The sequence below is a fragment of the Lynx canadensis genome, chromosome F1 (assembly GCF_007474595.2).
Source record: "Lynx canadensis isolate LIC74 chromosome F1, mLynCan4.pri.v2, whole genome shotgun sequence".
Classification (NCBI taxonomy): Eukaryota; Metazoa; Chordata; class Mammalia; order Carnivora; family Felidae; genus Lynx; species Lynx canadensis.
In genome coordinates, this window is record NC_044319.2 from 37,011,140 (window position 1) to 37,031,908 (window position 20,769).

General features: G+C 36.2%; 1 protein-coding gene across 2 annotated transcripts in view; it reads left to right on the forward strand.

The window, feature by feature from the left end:
• NEK7 (NIMA related kinase 7) overlaps positions 1–20,769 on the forward strand; it is a 160,845-nt gene that overhangs the window by 124,621 nt on the left and 15,455 nt on the right. For both annotated transcript variants that reach the window (XM_030301712.1, XM_030301713.1), the window contains exons 8-9: positions 10,857–10,951; positions 15,126–15,239. In XM_030301712.1, coding sequence (XP_030157572.1) covers positions 10,857–10,951; positions 15,126–15,239 — 209 coding nt within the window. The remainder of the gene's footprint in view (positions 1–10,856; positions 10,952–15,125; positions 15,240–20,769) is intronic.

Below are 20,769 nucleotides of genomic sequence, written 5' to 3' on the forward strand. Positions count from 1 at the left end.
GGCAGTGTTTGAACTGAGATCACAATGCAGAAGAACCAGCTACCTGGGACTTGGGGAAGAAGGTCTCAGGCTGACTGAAGAACAGTTTACGCAAAGGGACAAAGGCAGGATACGCTCTAAGCTCAATCTGGAGAAAGTTTGCTGGCGGAGGGTGAAGGAAGGGTCTTGACCAGATGTGAGAAGAGTTCACATCTCATTCCTGGTGCGGTGGCAAGCTTTTGGGATTTTGTAGTAGGAGAGTAACATGAGGGGCCCTGAAGACTGTAACCATGAACTTGTTTCGTCGTCTTCAGGATAATCTTGGCCAGTATTGTCTGCTGTTTTCAGGTTCTTCTTTGTCCTGTTGGTTGCCTTCCTTTGTCTCTGAGTGCCTCTTAGGATGTGCTGCCCAAAACTGAGCAGAGATACCATGAGATACACATGAGCTCATCAGCCCATAGAACAGGAAGTGTGTCATTGTCTATAATCTGTGATCTAGACAATTCTTTTGTTTTTGTCCCCTTCCTCCTTTTGTTTTGTACATGAATTTATGGGAAGTCAGATCTTCATTTAGTGCTTCTGTATTGATTTGGACAGAGGGTGTTGCTAGGGAGACTAATTGTAGGATTATATATATCCCTGTGAATCTTGACGGGTTTTTTTTTTTTTTCATATTATCAACCTTATAAATGTTACAGGTGTTAGAAAATCTGTTATATATATATGTCTACATCTTAAAATTTAAATGAGGACAAATCTCTCTCCCTTGAATCAAGCTTCTTGACAGTCTAGATAAATGGCTTTAGAATTTCTTTACAATGACCCCAGCAACATTGTGACCCCATAGGAACATTACCATATATAATTGAAGCAAAAGTTTCATGTGACAGTGTTTTACATTACAACTATAATGCATTCTGATATTGTCCTGTTTTATTTTATTGAAAATAATGCTAGCTGCAACCTACTAAATTGGTTTTACAACTTATTAATTAGTAATGACCTGCAATTTGGAAAACACTGGTCTGTGTTTACAGTGCTTTTATGCTGTTCCATTTACTTAAAGACAGATTCCGATTTTTCTACCTACTCTTAGATATTCTCCTGAATTAGTCATTTACAGTGTTCGCTGTGTTTCTGGAGGTGGGTAATAACATGCATGGTATCTTTGTACAATTTGCAAATCATTCCTTTCCCTAAGATCCTTACACATATATGTGAGCTATAGATATGGATTATTCCCATTCCAGAATCAAAGAAATGGAAGCACAGAGAGATAAGTGGACTGTATAGCTAGAAGATAGTGAGTGGCCTGTGGCTTCCTAACTGTGGGCTTACTCTCCCAACAGTTTATTTTGTTCACCGTATCGGTACCTGGTGGCATTTTCTCCTACTCTATTAGTGTTTTCTTATTTGTTGTTATTTCCATCTGCAATTGCCTTAGTCTGCTCTGTACATTGCATAGGAACCCACATATGAAAGCAGAGTTTGCTCTCTCTCCTGGATGTCACTGCTCTTGATGCTCCAAGATTCAGAAATAAACAGGAAATAGAGCTCTAGGATATTGAAGTCTGTGTTCATAAGCATTCTGTCTACCAGCAACTTTGGCTCGTATTTCTAAGGAAGTGGCTCTTCTAAACTGAAAACTACAGTTGTGCCAAAGTCTGTGAAATAGGAACATGGCAATCAAGGTGTAGTTTTTCTCACGTCACAAAACACAGAATATACTTTTGGTACACTTACTTCTTAACTTACTCTAAAGCCTCTTTTCAGCAAATGTTCTGACTCAGAGGTAGCTTGCTAAGGGATCAAGTATCTTTACCTTTAAATATTGAAAAACATAGCAGAATACACAGAATAATTTTTATGTATTCCAAATATATGATTTTTAGTAAAATCATACCATACTACCCTTATTTCCTATAATAATGACCCAGAGGAATCCTCTCCTGTTATTAAATAGCAACAACAGTAACAACGAATATGTGTATAGCACTGATAATTTACAAGCAGTTTTAAAGCACATTTTCTCCTCTGTTCCTCAATATTCTAGAAGTAGGTAGAATGGCTGTTATAAATTAAGAAATTGAGGTCCTCTAATACTGAACCTGACTTCTACTCCTATACCACCCTAGAATTCCTGATCCTTACTTTATATAATTTGTCTTTTCTCATTAGGACTTCTTATTTTGTAATATGCTATGTAATTTTTTTATATAAATTTAAAAACATTAACGTTTTAACTTATTTTTGAGAGAGAAAGAAAAAGAGACAGAGTGTGAGCAGGGGAGTGGGAGGGGCAGAGAAAGAGGGAGACACTGAATCCGAAGCAGGCTCCAGGCTCTGAGGCTCGAACCCACCAACTGTGAGATCATGACCTGAGCCGAAGTTGGATACTTGACTAACTGAGTCACCCAGGAGCCCCTATAAAATTTTTTAAATGTTTATTTATTTTGAGAGAGAGCAAGCAAGCAGGGGAGGTGCGGGGGGGGGGGGGGAGGGAGAATCCCAAGCAGGCTCCATGCTGCCAGTGCAGAGCCCAATGTGGGGCTCAAACTCAAGAACCTTGAGATCATGACCTAAGCTGAAACCATGAGTCAGTTGCTTAACCAACTGAGCCACCCAGCCACCCCATCTAATATGATATATAACTTATTTGTTATGCTTCGTCCTTTTTGTCTCTGTCCTACAGCTAAAATTTAATCTTTATTAAGAAAGGGTTCTATGTGTTTTTGGTTTCCTGATGTATTCCAAACACCTAGAATACGGCATTGAACATAATAGATATTAAATATTGATTAAATGATGAATGGGCTTAGAGACTGGCTGCCCATCAAAGGATGAATTTAATTGAATGTATCAGTACATGTGGGTTAGATTATGTTGCAGTAAGGAGTAACACCAAAATCTCAGCTGGCCTGGCGCTAAAGCATATGATGTCTCATCACCCACTGTGGGCCTTGTGTGGCCCTCTCGGGCAGCTGCCCTCCTCCATGTAGTGACTTGTCATTTCAGGCAGCTTCAATCTCATGTTATCTTCCTATCAACATAGCTTTTTGTCAGCTCGTGAGGGTAAGGGAACATGGACAATCACGTACTGGCTCTTAACTAAATTCTTCTGCTTCATTGTAACACAAATTACAACCAATCTTGTTTTATTGCCCAAAACAAGTCTCGTGGCCTTACCTATCTCAAGGGAATCGGGTAGCATAATTCTCCCGTGTGGTCAGGAAGAGGAGAACCAGAAATAATACATAATAAATGTGAGCACTGTCCACGGCCGTGAGATAAAGCAAAAATTATCTGGTTTATTTTGTCTGTGGTTTGTTTTGTAGCCTTTCTCTACTTGTTTGTGTGTGTGTGTGGTGTGTGTGATATATTTGTTGCTACTGCAACTAAAGCATAATTGACTCTCAATGGGAATGGTGAATAGAGAAGTAGCCATATATAGGGAATTTTCGTCACTCTAAGAGCAGAGAGATTACTATAATGATTATGATTTTTTTTCAGAGAAATTATTTTTAAATTAGGAATAATTCATGAAACTCACCGTAGGATTGACCCCTCATGACTTTTCTCTTGATCAGTTAATCTGTAGTTATCCCTGATGGATGTGTTTGTGATAGAGACCTTATTTTGGTCAAAATAAAAAATTTATAATAAAAATTGTTACTTGCCAAGCTTCAAATACCAACTTGAATTAAGTGCCATGTAGCACATGAACTAATTTCTTTTGTACTACTCTAATTCAACATTGAGGTAGTTGTGATTACCTAAATTACAGTCATATCAATTAGTGAACAAACCAGATTTCATTTAAATTACGAAAGACCATATTTTATTCTTTCAGTCTTCTTAAGGTAAATGTATTGGCTTTTCCTACTTCCCCTGCCTTCCTAAAAAAACTTAGAAAACATACCTCATACCATCCCAAAATAACCCAGTGAGTTTTAAGGGGTCGAACAATTTTCAAACCATATACTTTGCTCCTTAGCCCCTCAGTACCTAGTGTAGTTCTTGGTGTGTAGTCGGTTCTCAGCACATTGAATGTTCCAGTCTCCCATGCAATGCATGGATCATTAACACATTTGTATTTGTTTTCTATTTCTGCCCTAACAAATTACCACAAATTTAGTGGTTTAAACTCTTTCTCCATCCTTACAGCCAACAACGGCAGGTAGAATTCCTCTCACACTTTGAATCTCTCCTGCCCCTTCCCTTGCATATCTTACTGATGGTTTAGGATAATCGGTCTGTTTTAAAATCTATAGCCTTACGTTTGCAGAGTCGCTTTTGCTGTGTAACATCTGATATACAGGTGTGACGCCAGAGGGCAAAGATTATGGGGGCCGGAATTCTGCTTACCACACACTATTTTAGTAGACTTCATGGAGAATCTTTTGTATCTTCCTCTAAAGACTGACGGATAGGATGAAGCTGTTTAAAAGTCAGAGGTTTAATGGAAGTTTGCATTGTTGAAATTAAGCACTTTCTTTTTTGGCAGATATTTTGACATCAAAATTTCACATTTTCATTATAGACTGTTATGGGTGTTTTATTGCACTGTGATGTACTTTTACTTTTAGGGAAGAATATACCATACTTGACATAATATAAATTTTGCAGACAAGTTCTATCATTACTATTAGTGTATTGGCAATTTTGTTTTGTTTGTTTTTTTTAGCAAAATTTTATTTAATCCTCAAGGGACTTCTCTCCTTAATACCAGTCCTGCTTCTTGAGTGGCTTACTCCATCATAGACTAGAATATAGGAGATAAAAAGTAATTTTAACAAAACTTAGTTAGAAAGGCCAATCTGCTCCAAAGGTATGTATAAGTAAATAAGGTTAGTTAGCTACCATTTAAGCAAACCTATTTGCTTCGGAGTTGCTTTTATTATTCACAGTGAAGTGTTTCCTGTCTGACTGCTGCAAAGGAGAAAAATGAGAATAATTAGATTAATAACGTTGCAATATGGCACTTTTTTACTTGCTTTCCTAATGACCCCCAGAAGAGAAAAAAGATGGAGAATTTTCTTTTTGCATGTACATGTGTGAATTTAGCTATTACATGAGTTTGTTGTATATCCTGAAAATGGCATAGATTAAAAAAAAAAAAAAGGTAACTAGAACTCTGATACTGATCCTTGTGCTATATAATATTTGAAACCCATTGCGGGGGAATTTTGTTGTTGTTGTTGTTGTTGTTGTTGTTAGGATTGTTTGAATTCCTCTTTACCTTCCACAAGGAGATAAATAGTTCTCAGATTTTGTGATGTTGCCAGAAGAGTAAATGCATGGCCATCCATCACTCAAGCCAGATACCAGAATTTTCACACTGGAGTCTCTTGAGTGCACAATTCATGTTCCCCACACTATTTCCAAGTGTGATATAGCTTCTGATTTCAGCTTGGAAAATTAGTGTTCTTGAGTCAGGCATTAAAACAGTTTCATTGTTGGTGCCAAGTGCCACCTGTGGTCACATACTGGTTTTTCCCACACCTTTCCCTAGCACCTCTCTGTGGATTTTCTTTGGCTTATCCCCCTTCATAGTTTGACGTGGTTTGGGGCCATAAAGGCAGCATATGTTCAGTCAGTGCTATAGGCTACTTTCACGGATTTATTTTTAGCATTCTGTCCTTTCTTGCCTGAAATAATGGCTCTGAGAAGAAGCTACTGTCTGATTTTAAGCTGCGTGGTTCACCTCTCAGTCACCGTAACAAGGATGTATTTGAAACAGTCAGAGCAGCTGTTAGAGCAGCGGAATTTCCACATGGAGCCCATTGAACCCAGACCCTGATTCCTGGCTTCTCATATGTACATGCTGACTTTTAGAAGGTTTCTCTACTTCTTTATTTGAAAATATACACTTTTCTGTTGTTGTTTTGTTTTGTTTTTATTTTTTAAGTTATATTTCACAGTGGTCAGTTTTAATGGAGTAACTTTATTTAAAAGCAAGTTTCAAATACCTGGTTTGAATTCCAAATCCACACCTTACCTATTTTGTGATCTTTGGCAAATTATGTGACCTCCCAATGCCTCCTCTCTAAAACAAGGTAACAGTAGTAATATCTCCTGAGACCACTTCATAATGATCCGCATGTCACCAGCGCATGAGCCCCGTGAGGGCAGGACTTAGTCTGTTTAGTTCTATCTCCCCAGCACCTAGAACAGTGTGTGCCTTATAGTAGGGACCCACTAAACATTTGGTAAAAGTTCAGCCAGATAATTCACATAACGCATTTACACAGTCCCTAGAGCAGGGTAACAATAACAATAACGTTTTCAGGGCCCCGGGGTGGCTCAGTCTGTTGAGCGTATGACTTAGGCTCAGGTCATCATCTTGTGGTTCCTGAGTTTGAGCCCCACCTCCAGCTCTGCACTGACAGCTCAGAACCTGGAGCCTGCTTCGGATTCTGTGTCTCCCTCTTCCCTCCCCTGCTCGCTCTCTCTCTCTCAAAAATAAACATTAAAAAATTAAAGAAAAAACAGTAACATTTTCTGAGTTTTTCTCCCTTAGCATTATTAAAGCTTTTAAATGTCATCAGTTGCACTTAAAAGATGACAAATTTTGGGGCGCCTGGGTGGCGCAGTCAGTTAAGCGTCCGACTTCAGCCAGGTCACGATCTCGCGGTCCGTGAGTTCGAGCCCCGCGTCAGGCTCTGGGCTGATGGCTCAGAGCCTGGAGCCTGTTTCCGATTCTGTGTCTCCCTCTCTCTCTGCCCCTCCCCCGTTCATGCTCTTTCTCTCTCTGTCCCAAAAATAAATAAACGTTGAAAAAAAAAATTAAAAAAAAAAAAGATGACAAATTTTATTTTAGAATTTTCTTTTGCAGAAGAAATACTACTCTACCACCCAGCCATTCTGTATTAACCGTAGATAATACTTACAATTAAATACATTTGGCCTCTCTCTGTTAAGTCTGCCAACATAGTTTCTGGGCTGATTTAAGATTATGAAGGAAAGAATGAAAATTAATTCTTATTCCCTGAAGTTGTGTCTATCTGTGTGTTTTTTTGAAATCAAACTGAGATATAAGATGATTAGGGTCCTTTTAATGTTCCCAACAAGAAAGGTTCAAAGCTTTCATTTCTGCAGTTTGCTTTAATTCTAAGAGAACATTTCTAAACTGAATTTGTTTGTTTGTACTCTCTGACTTAAAACACTCCACTCCACTTTCCTATGTAATAGCTTAAAGAAAAAAAGGACTATATTACTTTTTTCCATTTTACTTCCCATCTGGATTTTTGTTTTGTTTTGTTTTGTTTTGTTTTGTTTTTATGAGTGCTGCAGAATTCAGAGCAAAATGGTCTCACAAATCATCTCTTCTTTCTCATCACTGCATCTTAGAGGTGAGGGAAGTGAATAAAAAGAGAAGTTAGTTAAGTGTTCCTAGCTAGTTAGTGAGGTAAGATGTGAAATAGGTTTCCTGATCTTTGAATGGTTTTGCCCTTTGAATGGTTTTGTTTGTTTCAAACAAAACGAAATGGAAAAGAAAAAAAAATAGCAACCCAATCTAACCTATAAACAGATGCCTCAGTAGTTCTATTTTTTTCTCAATTCAAGTCTTTGCAGAAATTGTAGTACTAAATGTTGAAAAAATTCTGCATCTAACTTGTTCTGATAATATGGAAGTTATTAATTAATTTAGTCATATATTCCATAATAACATGTTAGCAGAATTTTTTGACTCTTAAGCATAATGTAGAACTTCTGAAAATCGGTCTTCATTTTGTTCAGGATAAATTGTAGAATGTATTTATTGTTAATAGAGTATATACAGTGTGAAGCTTTTCCCATCTTAATTTGTATTTGAATGATTATCTTAGTATATTTCAAAGATCCAATAGCGTTTTTAGTTGTTAGCAATTTTCCCCTAATATCAGCCTTTCTCTGTTACTGTTTGTTTTTTTTTTTTTATGACATTATCATCCGTTTCTTACTTTCACGTATGTCAGGAGGTTCAAATAAATATCTGCTATGGTAAGATATATTCCCATTTTATCTACAGCCATAAATTCTCAAAAGATTAGTAAAATTACACAACTTGCTGTCTCCGTGCGCCTCAACACACAGTAATTTGCATGATCGTTTTAATATCTAATCATATCATTCTATAACTCTCCCTTTTCTTGTACAGTTGTTAAGTCACAACATTCTTGAGGCAGTAGTAATAATAGACACAGCTGTTGTGGATTTTGTAAAAGGCTTTTAGGAAATAATTATATATCCATTAAATTTGAAATGTGGAAGACCTATCACTGCATGAAAATGTATTTCATATTTTCCTGAGCACTTAAATTTTTTGACCTCTCTGCTAGGTAGAGAGGAAGGATGAATCTGTTTATGTGATGGGGTGCAACCTCTCTGCTCAGTGTCAGTCAGTAGAAGAGCCTTGTCCAGGATGGAGGTGCACTTTAGGGAGCATGTAAGAGGGAGCAAGTGGAAATTCCCTCTTCTGCCGTGTTCAGCAGTTAATTATGATTTTATCCAATTAATAATTGTAGTGCAGGATACACACTTTCTCCTCTTCCTACATAATGACTCTTTTGGAGATGTGTCAATCAAAAGGTGAATAGCATCCTTAGATTTATATTTTAATATATTCAAGATCTGTATACCTGAAATATTAAAACGAAATCCACCTATTTAGCCTAAAGAAGTTTGTTATTTGTAATATGAAGAGGAATCAGTATCTAAGTTTGCAGTGTCAACCCAATACGTCACTTTTTGTAATGACCGTTAGCAGCTCACTCGAAAAGGCTTTTCTTCCCATTAAAATGTTTTACATTATAAGTTTAGCTCAGTCGAATACCCTCATCATTCTTTTTCTCTGCTTCCTTCACTTGTGGGTCGTCCGTGAGTTCAGTTGTGTTGCAGTCAAGGTGTTGTGCTGGGGCTAATCTCTGTAAAACGCTAGCATTTGTTCTTTTTCCCTATCATCAATCTTTCACACTCCTATCAAACCCCTAATGTATCAGCAGGTTTCCCAGAGCTACTGGTTAAAATTACCTTTGCTTTTGGTAAACTCTGAACCTTCAAGCCTCAGTGTTTTCAGTTGCCCCCTGTGGATTCCGTGAAGCCTCTCTCTGCACATTCCTCACTGCCACTCACTTGCTTTATGTCCTGAAACCAGGAGCCTGTGCAGAGCCCTCTTATTATTCCAAGTGTACCCACCACCCGTCCTTAGGTCGAGGGAGGGTGTAAATACCTCCAATAATCAGTGTCGCTTATGCAAGCTACAAGTGAAGGTGGTTGAAGCTCCCAAAGCTGGAGAGCTCGTGTTTATTTTACCCGGTAACAATTCAGATTGTTTAATCCTTGCTGTTTCTGAAAGTTTCTTAGCTTTTCTGACCCTGACAGACATTGGCAAACTTCCTTGCCTCAAAATAAGTACTACAGTTAAGTAGGTTATTTCTTAAGGTTTGTCTTAACTAATTTCATATTTGACTAGTTCATATTTTATTTAAATTTATTTTATCCTCCTATGGTCCTGTTCTTTTTTCATTTCTTTGCTTTCATAGAAACTACCCTTTCGTCCATTGTGACTAGGACCCTCCATTCTTAGTAAAAATGGATTCCAGTACAGATAGGATTCCTTGTGGATACGTAGTTCCTGACATTTGCACCTTCAGTGCAGTATAGTTTCCACACACAACTATTAGTTTGCAACCTTATTCTTTTGGAAAACCGACTCCTGCCTTTGAGAATGATACTTTGATTGTTGCTGTGGCTCTTCCAGTTGTCTCTGACTAAATACCCCCGCTCAGGACCGTGAGTTACAGTCTCATTAAGATTTACACTAACTGTCTGGGGAGTTCTTGAAAATTAACAGAAAAAGGGAAATGTCCTTCTCTCTGTGAGTAGCAGCATCTTTTTTGGTAGGTTTTGCCTCAAGCAAGTAAAATTCTAAAATCTCGTTCTCAAACTTTGGGTCTCTATTTGGCAAAAAAACCCCTTAGGCTAATGATTGTGAAGTAGCCATCTATATCTGAAATTGAAGATAGTCACTTTGAACGTCACTTAACTGTTTTACCTTTCAAAAAATAACTTACATGCCTTCGCTTACTTTTAAATGTTTAATAAATATTAATTTATTACATTATGATTTATAATGTTAGCATTTTGTAAAATGGCCATAAAAAGGGGAAACATGTATAAGCACATCAAAAGAAACAAAAATAAAAATTAGCTACAGTATCTTGTCTTTAAAAAAGTCTCAGTAGTAATAACTCAGATATTTTTCTAGGGATGTCCGTGACCTTTCACATATGTTATTGTGTAACCCTTTGATGCACAAAAGTCTGTTCTAATGTTTCAAAAGTGGTAGTAGGTAGGGTACTGAAGGGTAATGATTATATCATTCATAATTTTAAGAGCTACAACTGTGTTATAAGGAATGTTTATTAAAGTTAATGAGCATGATTTATTTATATACACTCTAAATTGTTATATATTAATGTTTATATTAAGTACATGATTATACCATCATGCTTGATTATTTGAGATATGCAAGCCGTATTTTTTTTTTAAATAAAGAAATGAAGCCAATGTGAATCACTTGAGTAGATTTTCTTGTTAGAATTCCTTGGTTTTACTTTAGTTATGCTCCCGAGAATCTCCCTGAATTGATCAAAAGGAAATAAAGTTCAACTCACTACACCCTTTTTAATATAGGATAGATGTTGCTGTGCTGTATAAGGGTCAGGGAGTAGAGGAAGTTAAAAAGTTTTAAGTATTCACAAAAACCATTTTCTGATTCTAATGAATTATTTTGGTGATATTTTTTAATCTAGAATTTTGTGTCTAAAATTTCTTACCACAGCTGCATCTTCATTTTTAGACTCCTCTTGTTTTGTTTGGTTTGCTTTTTGCAGTGGGTACACCTTATTACATGTCTCCAGAGAGAATCCATGAAAATGGATACAACTTCAAATCTGACATCTGGTCTCTTGGCTGTCTACTGTATGAGGTAAGTAATGTTGATAAATTCCATATATTGATGTATTTTAGTTACTATAATATATTTCCTCTATTCTTATACACTTATTTTATTTCTGAATGATGTTTAAGAATTAGCTTTTTAGTTACAAAAGGTTAATTCATTGACTTAGTAATTGTTTTTGTAACGGTAATTATACATTCTTGCACATTTATTTCCTCTAAGTATTTTTAAATTGTTTCCTTCTGGTGAGAATTTTATTTTGAAAAATATTTGTAATGTTAATGTAATGTTTTTCTGCATATCTTATGTATGAAAATGTACACCTGAACATCTGTAAAATAACTTGCTTATCCATGCATAGCAGGGGAAGTATAATGGAATGGATTTAAAACATGAAAGTATGGTGAATATCTTTTTCAGTACTCTTTCACTCTTACGCAGAGTAGTAATTCAGCTTTAAGGATAGTAGGTAAATAGATAATTTTTCTAGGTTATCACTTAATTTTGTTTCCATGAGTAAACAGTTGTATTGGTAAAGCTTAGTGAAATTCTCTCCTGTTCTACTGGTGATAATTTATGAAAGGAAAATGAGAATCATCTAGGTAGATCCTCTAGCAAATATTGCCATGCAGTGATTTGGATGGATAGAAAAAAAGCATACTATGAACACATTTTACATCCACATTATAGAGTAATGGTATGAAAAAGCACTCAAGACGAGTGACTTCTGTAAATTTATGTTTTAATCGAATGGTATAATTTTCCTAGTGACACAGGCTTTAAGTCAGAGCTCTTAATTAAAGGTTAGTCTACATCTAAGTAACTATTTTAATAAAATAAAATGAAGGAAAATAATACATGGAATCACTTTCATGTTTTAACGTATGTAAAAGAAATCTAAAGTGTATAGACAGAAGCCACTGTATTTCTTACTCTATATTTTGTGTTCCTGTCCTCCTGATTTAAATGAAATATATGATGAGATCATCTATTTTAATTGCCCACCTATTACTTGGAAGTAAAGCAGCAGAAGGTTTATTTTTTAAATGTGTATCATGATCTTTAATTATATATTATGGTTTACACTTTCAAATTTCCTTAATTTAAGGAACCTGAGATTATTTATTTTTTTCTTCCTACTAAAGTGATTAATGACCACTTTAAAGAATGTATTTTTAAATATTCTTAGGTAACATTCCTAGGATAATTTTTATTATGAAAAATTATGAATCAGTGATATGACAAAATATGTTCTTATGTATGCACTAGAGATTAAAAGAGATTATGCTCACTAATTTGATACAATGCTGAAAAGAATTGATTTTGATGATATTAAGTTGCTACAATGTTTAAATACCACTTTGTACATTTTTAAATATTTCATATTTGTTTAGGTAACGTTAGATTTCTTTATGTCATAATCTTATATTATCAAGGCATCATTTTCCTTTTAAACATCTAAAGGTAAACAACAAATTGGTTTGCACTAACGATGAAATTTAGCAATGAAAGAGAAAAAGTTCAATTAAGGTAATATAGGTTTTTTGAGAAGTTCGTCTGATTCTTTTAGGGTCACTAGACTCTTATATCAAAACTGAAATAATTCTTCACATTCTGGATTTGCTTTGAGAGGCAGTGTCTCATTTTTATGTATTTTTAAAATGATCACCAAAATAGAAATGATTTCTTTGGACACTCCTACATCCATGAGTTTTATGTGTTATGGACGATTTTGAGTTAAAAGTATTTATCATGGTAATGATAGTTCTCATCTCAGTAAATTTTCTCAGTTCCTCTGTGCAACTCATGTGGAAAGGACTAAAATTTTTCTAAAGATTTAATTTACCTTTATGTTCTGTCTCCTTCCAGTTATGTTTCCATATAATGTTAATAGAAATACCCAGCAATTAATCTTTCAAAAATTGGCCACAACCTCTCTCAGACATTTTATATTATATCCCACTAAGAATTTACTCTTAACAATGAAGGAGCAGGAAGCTTTTTTGAAAACGTATTTTAAACTCAGAAAATTAGACTTTCAAATATTCCTGAAACCTCAAAAAAAAAAAAAAAAAAACTAGCAGTACAGTTTTAATTGATATGCAACAAAGTAGACTTTACTAATTAAAATCAAGATGCTGTGCTTTTGCTACATGGACCTTTACATGGAAAAGTAGGTTTTACACATTTCCTTTATTGTTCAGTGCAGCAATTGCATCCTTCTAGGGTTGTAGGTTGGTGGCTTACAGTTCAAAAAAAAAGAGAGCTGCCACCAGCCCCGAAGACAGACAGTGGGCTTTCGTCCCTCCGACACCCCCAGAATACTAATCAGGAAAGTCAGACCCTGGAGGTCAGGGAGCAAGTCAATCATTCTAGCGATCGTCTCAGTGTGGAGGATCAAATTAGCCTGAAAAATTCAGCTGCTGGGAGGAGAGGGCGAGCAGCTGTCAGGGGCAGCATCGAGATGCACTAATGAACCAGATGAATAGTGCAAAAGCTTGAAAATAAAAACAGGACAGTTGACATTTTTCATCTGTCAAAGCAGGAGATGCATGAAAATATACTATTCCTGTTTTAACTCCTTAGGGGACATTCAGATTTTTTTTTTTTTTCTTAACACTGCAGTATTGAGACAAAAGTGCTGTAATGAACTCCTAACAGAGGATAATGAATATATGTACATTTACGTAGGGTTTTTGCAAACGTGGAAAGACTATAGTTTATATATACGGTGTATTTTTTTCTAAGGTGGCATTTATAATTCTCTATCATAAAGTGTCCTTGCATTTTAAACCAAACCAGAAAACGTGATCATTCTTGATAGCGCCTCTTCGAGAAATTTCCTCTCAGATGGAGGGTTTTATATGTTTAGGGCCATTCGTATTGTTTTTACTTTTTTCTCCTCATGTGGAACAACCTTTCCTGAGGTGGTTTCGTATGGGTTTATGTAAGTTTTATATAAAATGCAGGCTGGGTAAAACTGTGTCAAGCTACTTTGCAGGTTTGATTTCCAGTGCCGTCCCCTCCTCGTTTAAGGCTGCGAAGGAGTTAAAGCTCTGTCTGGAGCACCAGAAGACAGATGAGAGCCATTTTCAGCTTGTCCTGTCCCCACTGACGCTCACTGAGTAGCACAGCATGGACTAGCGTGTTTCACACACACTCTGCCTGTCTGGGGAATGTACACATTGTCCTTCCAAAATCAAACTTATTAGCACATGTAGAAAAGGGTGACTGACTTTGGGGCAGCCTCGCACTCCGTGTTGTATTCTTGCTGCTGCGGTTCAAAGATTTAGAAGGTTTTGAACAGGATGCGAACATTTTAAATTGAATTTTTTAGTTTGTAACCCTGCTTACCACAGTACTTGCTTGCACTTTAAATGTCAACTTAGAACCTTGTCTGAAAATAAATTTAAATCCAATAATGTCTTTTTCAAAGTTGATCATTCTTTGAGTCTTTTTTTTTTTTTTTTTCTGGATAGAAATCTCATTTGGATGCCTTGAAGGAGCCACTATGACTCAGAGAGCTTTTGAACATATTTAGTATTTTTGAGACATTATCGAAAGAAAAGAAGTTCTAGTTCATTGTAAACTACTTGAGAATCAGTTATAACATTCAGATTGGAAGGCATTGTTTTTCTTCTCAGAATAATCCTTCCCTACAGAAACTGTCATGCAGGATGAAATGCTGTACATTCTACTCCCCAAACCATTGCTTAGATTATAATTCATTTTCAATTTCAGTTTCATTTTTGTGATATTTTGACCATTGCATGGTTGTTATATACCACTGAGGTCTGTTTAGTCATGAGATGGATTGGTCGTTTTTTATAGCATTATATTTACAAAGCGTTTTAAGTTTATGTTCTTTTTCTCAATACTGGGGTATGTCATATATGTATGTATGGGTGTGGTGTGTGTGTGTGTGTGTGTGTGTGTGTGTGTGTGTATAAGTACACACACATACACTAACCATTTCTCCCTTAAGGGATTTTAAATGTTGACAAAAATAACCAAAAATTGTAATAAGATTTATAGAACTTACTCGATAATTCTCAGAAAGGAATATTCATAAAATCTAAATGCCCAAATAACTTTATTGAAAGTATTTGTAGCTGTTTCTACCCCTGTGCAATATACTCGATGAAATCTCATTTAAAAGTTACCATATAACTATATCAGTTTCATTGGGAGCATTTTACAGATGGCTGCATTACAGAGTCCTTTCTATGGTGACAAAATGAATTTGTACTCGCTGTGTAAGAAGATAGAACAGTGTGACTACCCACCTCTTCCTTCAGATCACTATTCAGAGGAAGTAAGTCATTTTTCAGTCCATGTGTTTGTCTGCTGTTCATTTCGCTAACGTTCGCATTTTATTAAGAAAAAAAAAATTTTTTTTAATCCAGAAACACAAATGACAAGTATGGTGGCAGAAATTGCACCTTTCATTCTGTTTTCCTTCTCTTGGAGACTTACTGTTTAAAGGGTTGACTCTGCAGTTCCTAAAGTGGAGTAGAACACAGCACAGCATGTGGTGTGAAATTGGTCAGTTCTTAGGTGTGATGAGAAGGGTAGCTGACTTTGCAGCATACTGAACACGGCAAAGGGCAGAATCTGTGCTCAAACCCCGGCTCTCGTTGACCAGCATGGCTGGTGCCTTCTTCACAAGGCAACTGGTCACTCTCACAGTCTCAGACCAACAGTTACAACTTTCCATTTTGGCAGAACTTCCTCTCATCCATGTTTTCCACAATTTGAAGCATACATCATTTAGCTTTACGTGTCTCTACCTTGTTCTTTCAGAGTTACCCTCCCTCCTTCGACCATATCTAACCTGTCATTGCCTCACTGTCGCCATCAAATCCCTGTGGGAAATGTTTTGAGGTTGTCATTAGCAGACATGGTAAAATGTATATTGGGTGGGATTGAAAATTTTAGGAAACTTTACTGTATTAAAATCTGAGGCTGAATCCTTGTCTTGCTTTGGTGGTTCATCGAAGTAAGTTGCTTTGGCTCTACCCAACATACAGTTTTTTTTTTATTGAACAAAACCTCTCCTATTTTAGCCCAGTACGTTTTGCCAGTATTTAAGGAGGAGATAGGCAGAACAGCAATATCTTGGGTAAACTAAATGTGTTCACATACTCTTTTTGGAAAGCTTACTGGGGAACATACCCAGAGAAAACACTGTCTTGAGTTAGGACATCTCACCCTCTCATGAGCAACAGATTTTTTGCCCAAGGGAAATGGCAAGGAGCAAAGGAAAATATAAAACAATTATAACATTCACTTATTAGGTAGTCTTGTCACTCTATCTTGAAATGAATAGCAATCGGTTTTAGTTTTATAGAAGGAAAATTGAGTCAGTGTAACTTGAATAATAAATCTCTCTAAAGAATTTTTAGCATGTGGAAAGCATTTGAGGGCCTAGAATGCTGTAAGTACCTTTTTTCCCTGTGGTTTTGATACTAATAATCACTTGATGCCTGGTGTTGTTGTTGTTGTTGTTGTTGTTTGTTTGTTTCATAGCCTTTGTATTGCGGTAATTAAAAATAAACTCTGATAAGGCAAGGATGATGATTGAGAAGTATTACCTTTATTTGATGTTAATGCTATTATGTTAGCCATTTTTAATTACTATTTTGGGTATGGAATATAAATATGGCATTTCACAAAACCAACTTCAGAATGATAGGCCTGGAAATACAGTAGGGTGTGAACAATAATGCAAAATGATGGCAAGAATGTCAGGGGCCGTTCTTTGTTGTGTCATTCATGCTGTCTTCTTTTTTCCATGAAGCGCATGAATATTTCACATATCTGCATCCTCATCCCCTATTCTTCTTGACTAATTTTCAGACTGTCTGAATTTGCATTTCACATGGTAGCTGATTAGGAGATGCGGAGTGCAGCAGTGAAGCCTCAGCAGGCGGTTACCATGGTGACCTTCAGCAGGATTTTAATGATGATACCACTAGTGGTTCGTTGAAGTCGGCCTGCCTGCAGGGCTACCTCACCGCAGCTAAGTGTGAAGTTGGATATGCGGATTCTCAGCCAAGGGGCAGATATCAAAGTCTGGCCCAGATAGAAGGTCTCAGAGTTGGGAAGGGAAAACAGATTCCACTTTTTAGCTCACCCTATATAGTCACCAGTTTCGAAAAGAGATATAAAGCGAAACATGTTGTATGGGGTACTTTCCAAAGAAGACAGTACAGTTTCTTATGTTGGTAAAATCTGTCGTGATGCTGTGGTGAAATAGAAGGCTATTAAACTAGGTAAACATGGAAACGAATTCTTACTAAAGAAATGAGGTACGAAAAATACAGACTAATAATGTTAATCGAATCTTTTCAGTTATGTGGAAAAGTTCTCAGAACAAGAGCTTTGAAATGCAGATGTGCTAATAAATATTTTCTCTCCTTAAATAGGAACTCTGTTTGTAACATAATTACTCAGAATTTATGGTAGCAAAAAACCTGAGCAGCTTTGATGCTGTGATACTTTAGTGGGATCTCAAATATTTCCTTATATAGTAGGCTTTTTAGATCTCTTAAAAGTTCAAATTGCCATTTCATTTTTTAGCATGAAGAATGAAAAGTAAAGCATAAAGTTTCTAAATGACCAACTCTTAATTAAAGGACCAGTTCGCTAAGTGTCCATTCTACAGCTAAATCGGTAGCAGGCTCTGTAACTGTCTGAAAAATAAAAAAAAAAATTAAGCAAATTAATTTCCCACTAAATGCCTATTAGGAAGCTTATCAAATTGATTTTAGCTACTGCTACATTATTAAGGCTGCAGCCCAAAGAGGTTTTGAAGGGAGAATTTCATGAAAATAGTAGCTGTGCCCACTACCAGCCTTGATCAATAGGAATAAGGAACTCTATAAGATTTGTTTCTAGCTGTAGTCATTCCAGTTAGAAGAACTCGGAGTTTAAAAGCTTGGGGTGTTTTTTATTTCTTATATTCAAGCATTACAAACCAAAAATGAGAAATAGTGTCCTTTGGAAAAATAAGCCCGGGTGCCAAATCTTTCCTTTTGAATGATACTGTTATCATTATGTACAAATGATTAGGACTATAGATTGAAATATGTCAGCTGTACATGAATGATATTGGGATGTGTATATTTTATAGCTTAGTAAAACATTTTTGTTTATAGCAAACAGTAGCTTTTGGTGTTCAGTGCTCTTTCTTTTTCTAGTAATGGTCTCATTCGTGTATCCCTGGCAAACTACTGTATTTAAAACCATAAAAATCTTGAGTTGAAAAGATAGATATTTTTCCTTAGATATCTCTTAGGTTTAATTAAACTTGGGATTGTTGGTGTTGTGTAATTAACATCCGTGAAGTTAAAATGTATTGAACATTTACTATATACAAGGAATTATGACTCAAAAGCGCCCTTATAATCTGATCCTGGCTTATCTATCCAGACTACTGATCACAGGATACTCTCTTCTTTCCCTAACTGTCCCAGTGCAGGTTATCCTCAAAGGTCCATGAATTTCCACGATTTTATGGATGCCGTTTCCTCTTTCTGAAATCTCCCTTCCCCTGTTCTTTACCAGGCTAACTTACCTCTTTGAAGCAAAGCTTGGGCATCCTCTCCCGCACTAAGTTTCCCTGCTCCCCTTTCTTCTCTCCCCATACCCTCCTCCCTTGGCAATACACCGCATGGCAGTCCTTTCTTTGCACACAGCCCCCACCTCCCACCCCCAGACTGTCTAGCTCCTGCTCCTGAGTACAGTAACTGCTTTTTATCTGTATCTCTAGGGCTTGGCATATTAAAAAGGTTCAGCCATTGATTGATGGAATGAGGAAATGAAAGAGTGAGATTAAAGGAATAAATGAAAAAATAAGTAAATGCACCAATTATTTGACAATTGGATGAATGAAAAAACTTCTCCAAAGCACTTTCTTTCCATACAGTAAGGCAGACAATTACTCAAAAGACAGGCCAGAATCTATGATTATTTTATTGATATCACCCACCATATGATTTTTTCATTCTTATCAACAAACAGCATCATTTCTGGAAATGCCCAGTGTCCATTTATTGGAAAATAAGACAAACAGATTTTTTTTTTCCTTCCATTTCAGTATTTAATTTCTTTGAGAGTTACAGGAGTGGTCATCAAAACTAAGCATTTTCACTGTTCTCTCAGTTATCTCATGACTCGTAAGTTGAAAAACAACAGCAAATAGTTATATTGACAGTTATTTACAAAGTGTAAAATGTGAGTCTAGGCTGAGTTCTTTTTAGCCAATACATTTTTTGAAAATCCGTAGCATTAATGTCATGCAGAATGGAAATTCTGTCTCTTTCAATACTTTTTGTTTATTGTAAAAAATTCTTAATTAACTAGAGAAGACATGGCAAAGACTGAACAGAATTGTACCTTGGCAGTTGCTTTTGGGAAGCTTGTCATCATTTTAGGTTTGAACAGATAAGTTTGGAAGGAAGTTCTGGGAAGTTGAGTCAAGGGTTTGCAGACAAAAGTGAAAAATGGAAATAAATAGGGAGAATAAAGGTGACCTTGGTTTGAGAAAGTAGAAATTAAACTCAGGATTTGAAAAAACAATGCTTTGTGCAAAAACAAATTTAAACACCTATATAGAGCATGGGTGAGAGGGTTGAAACTTCCTGAATGAAATCAGCTGTATTGTAGCAGCACTTGTCCATCTGTGCTGACTGCCAGAGCAGATATTTACCAGCTTCCTGGTCATTTCAAGGTCATTGTAAATAAAAATGTTCTACTTTTGTAGAACACAGTATCTGTCAGTATCTGTGGTTATCTTCTAATTACATTTTTGAAAACTTGCTAACTCAGTAGGGCTCCTTTTTTTTTATTTTTATTTTTTTAATATTTATTTATTTTTGAGAGACAGAGGCAGAGCATGAGCAGGGGAGGGGGAGAGAGAGAGAGAGAGAGATACAGAGTCTGAAGCAGGCTCCAGGCTCTGAGCTGTGTGGTAGCACAGAGCCCAACGCAGGGCTCGAACTCATGAACTGCAAGAGCGTGACCTGAGCTGACGTCGGAAGCTCAACCAACTGAGCAACCCAGGCGCCCGGGGCTTCTTCTTTTTATACACGGAGAAACCAAAATATAATTTTGGAAATGCAATTATTGAACCCGTAATCAGTTTTCAGATCATTGAATGCTTCTCTTGTTCATTAAACGTGTTTGTTTTGCCACTTTATGTCTCCAGCTCACAGATAGAAAGGTGTCCGTTCTTATTTAAAATCAGTGAATGGGACTCTACTTCTCAAGTATGCAATTATCTTCTAAAATACCAACCTAAAAGATCACATCCAATCAGAGAATTAATGGAGAATGAATGAATGCTCATAGACTTTTACCTCATAAATAACAAACTTCCTTTTTTACTTTAACCTCCATTCCAGTGCCCCTCCTTTTTTTTTTTTTTTTTTTTTTTTAAAGAGAAATGGAGGGTAGGAGGAGGGGGTATTCCTCTGCCTTTCTGCCTTCCCAGGAATAGTTTACCCTGCTTTACTTAAATGCGTGAAGAATTTCCAGCACCATTTTTGTTATTCTTGAGACAAGCATTGATTTTTCCCGGGTATTTAAAATATAAAGATTAAAAAGTACAGTGCTTTTTCTATGTGTGATTATGTATACATAACAATAATAAAATATTTAGTTGAACTGAACTGATTTCAGATATTTATAGGTTCTTGTAGAGTATAAATATATTTACACGGCTTTAAACAAAATTGGAATAGTGATTTTTTTTTTCAACTGAGAAATCACCATTTTTTTTTTAAGCCATGTAAGAACTTTCCTGTTAAAGAAATAAAGGCAGTGACATTCTTCCCATTTCA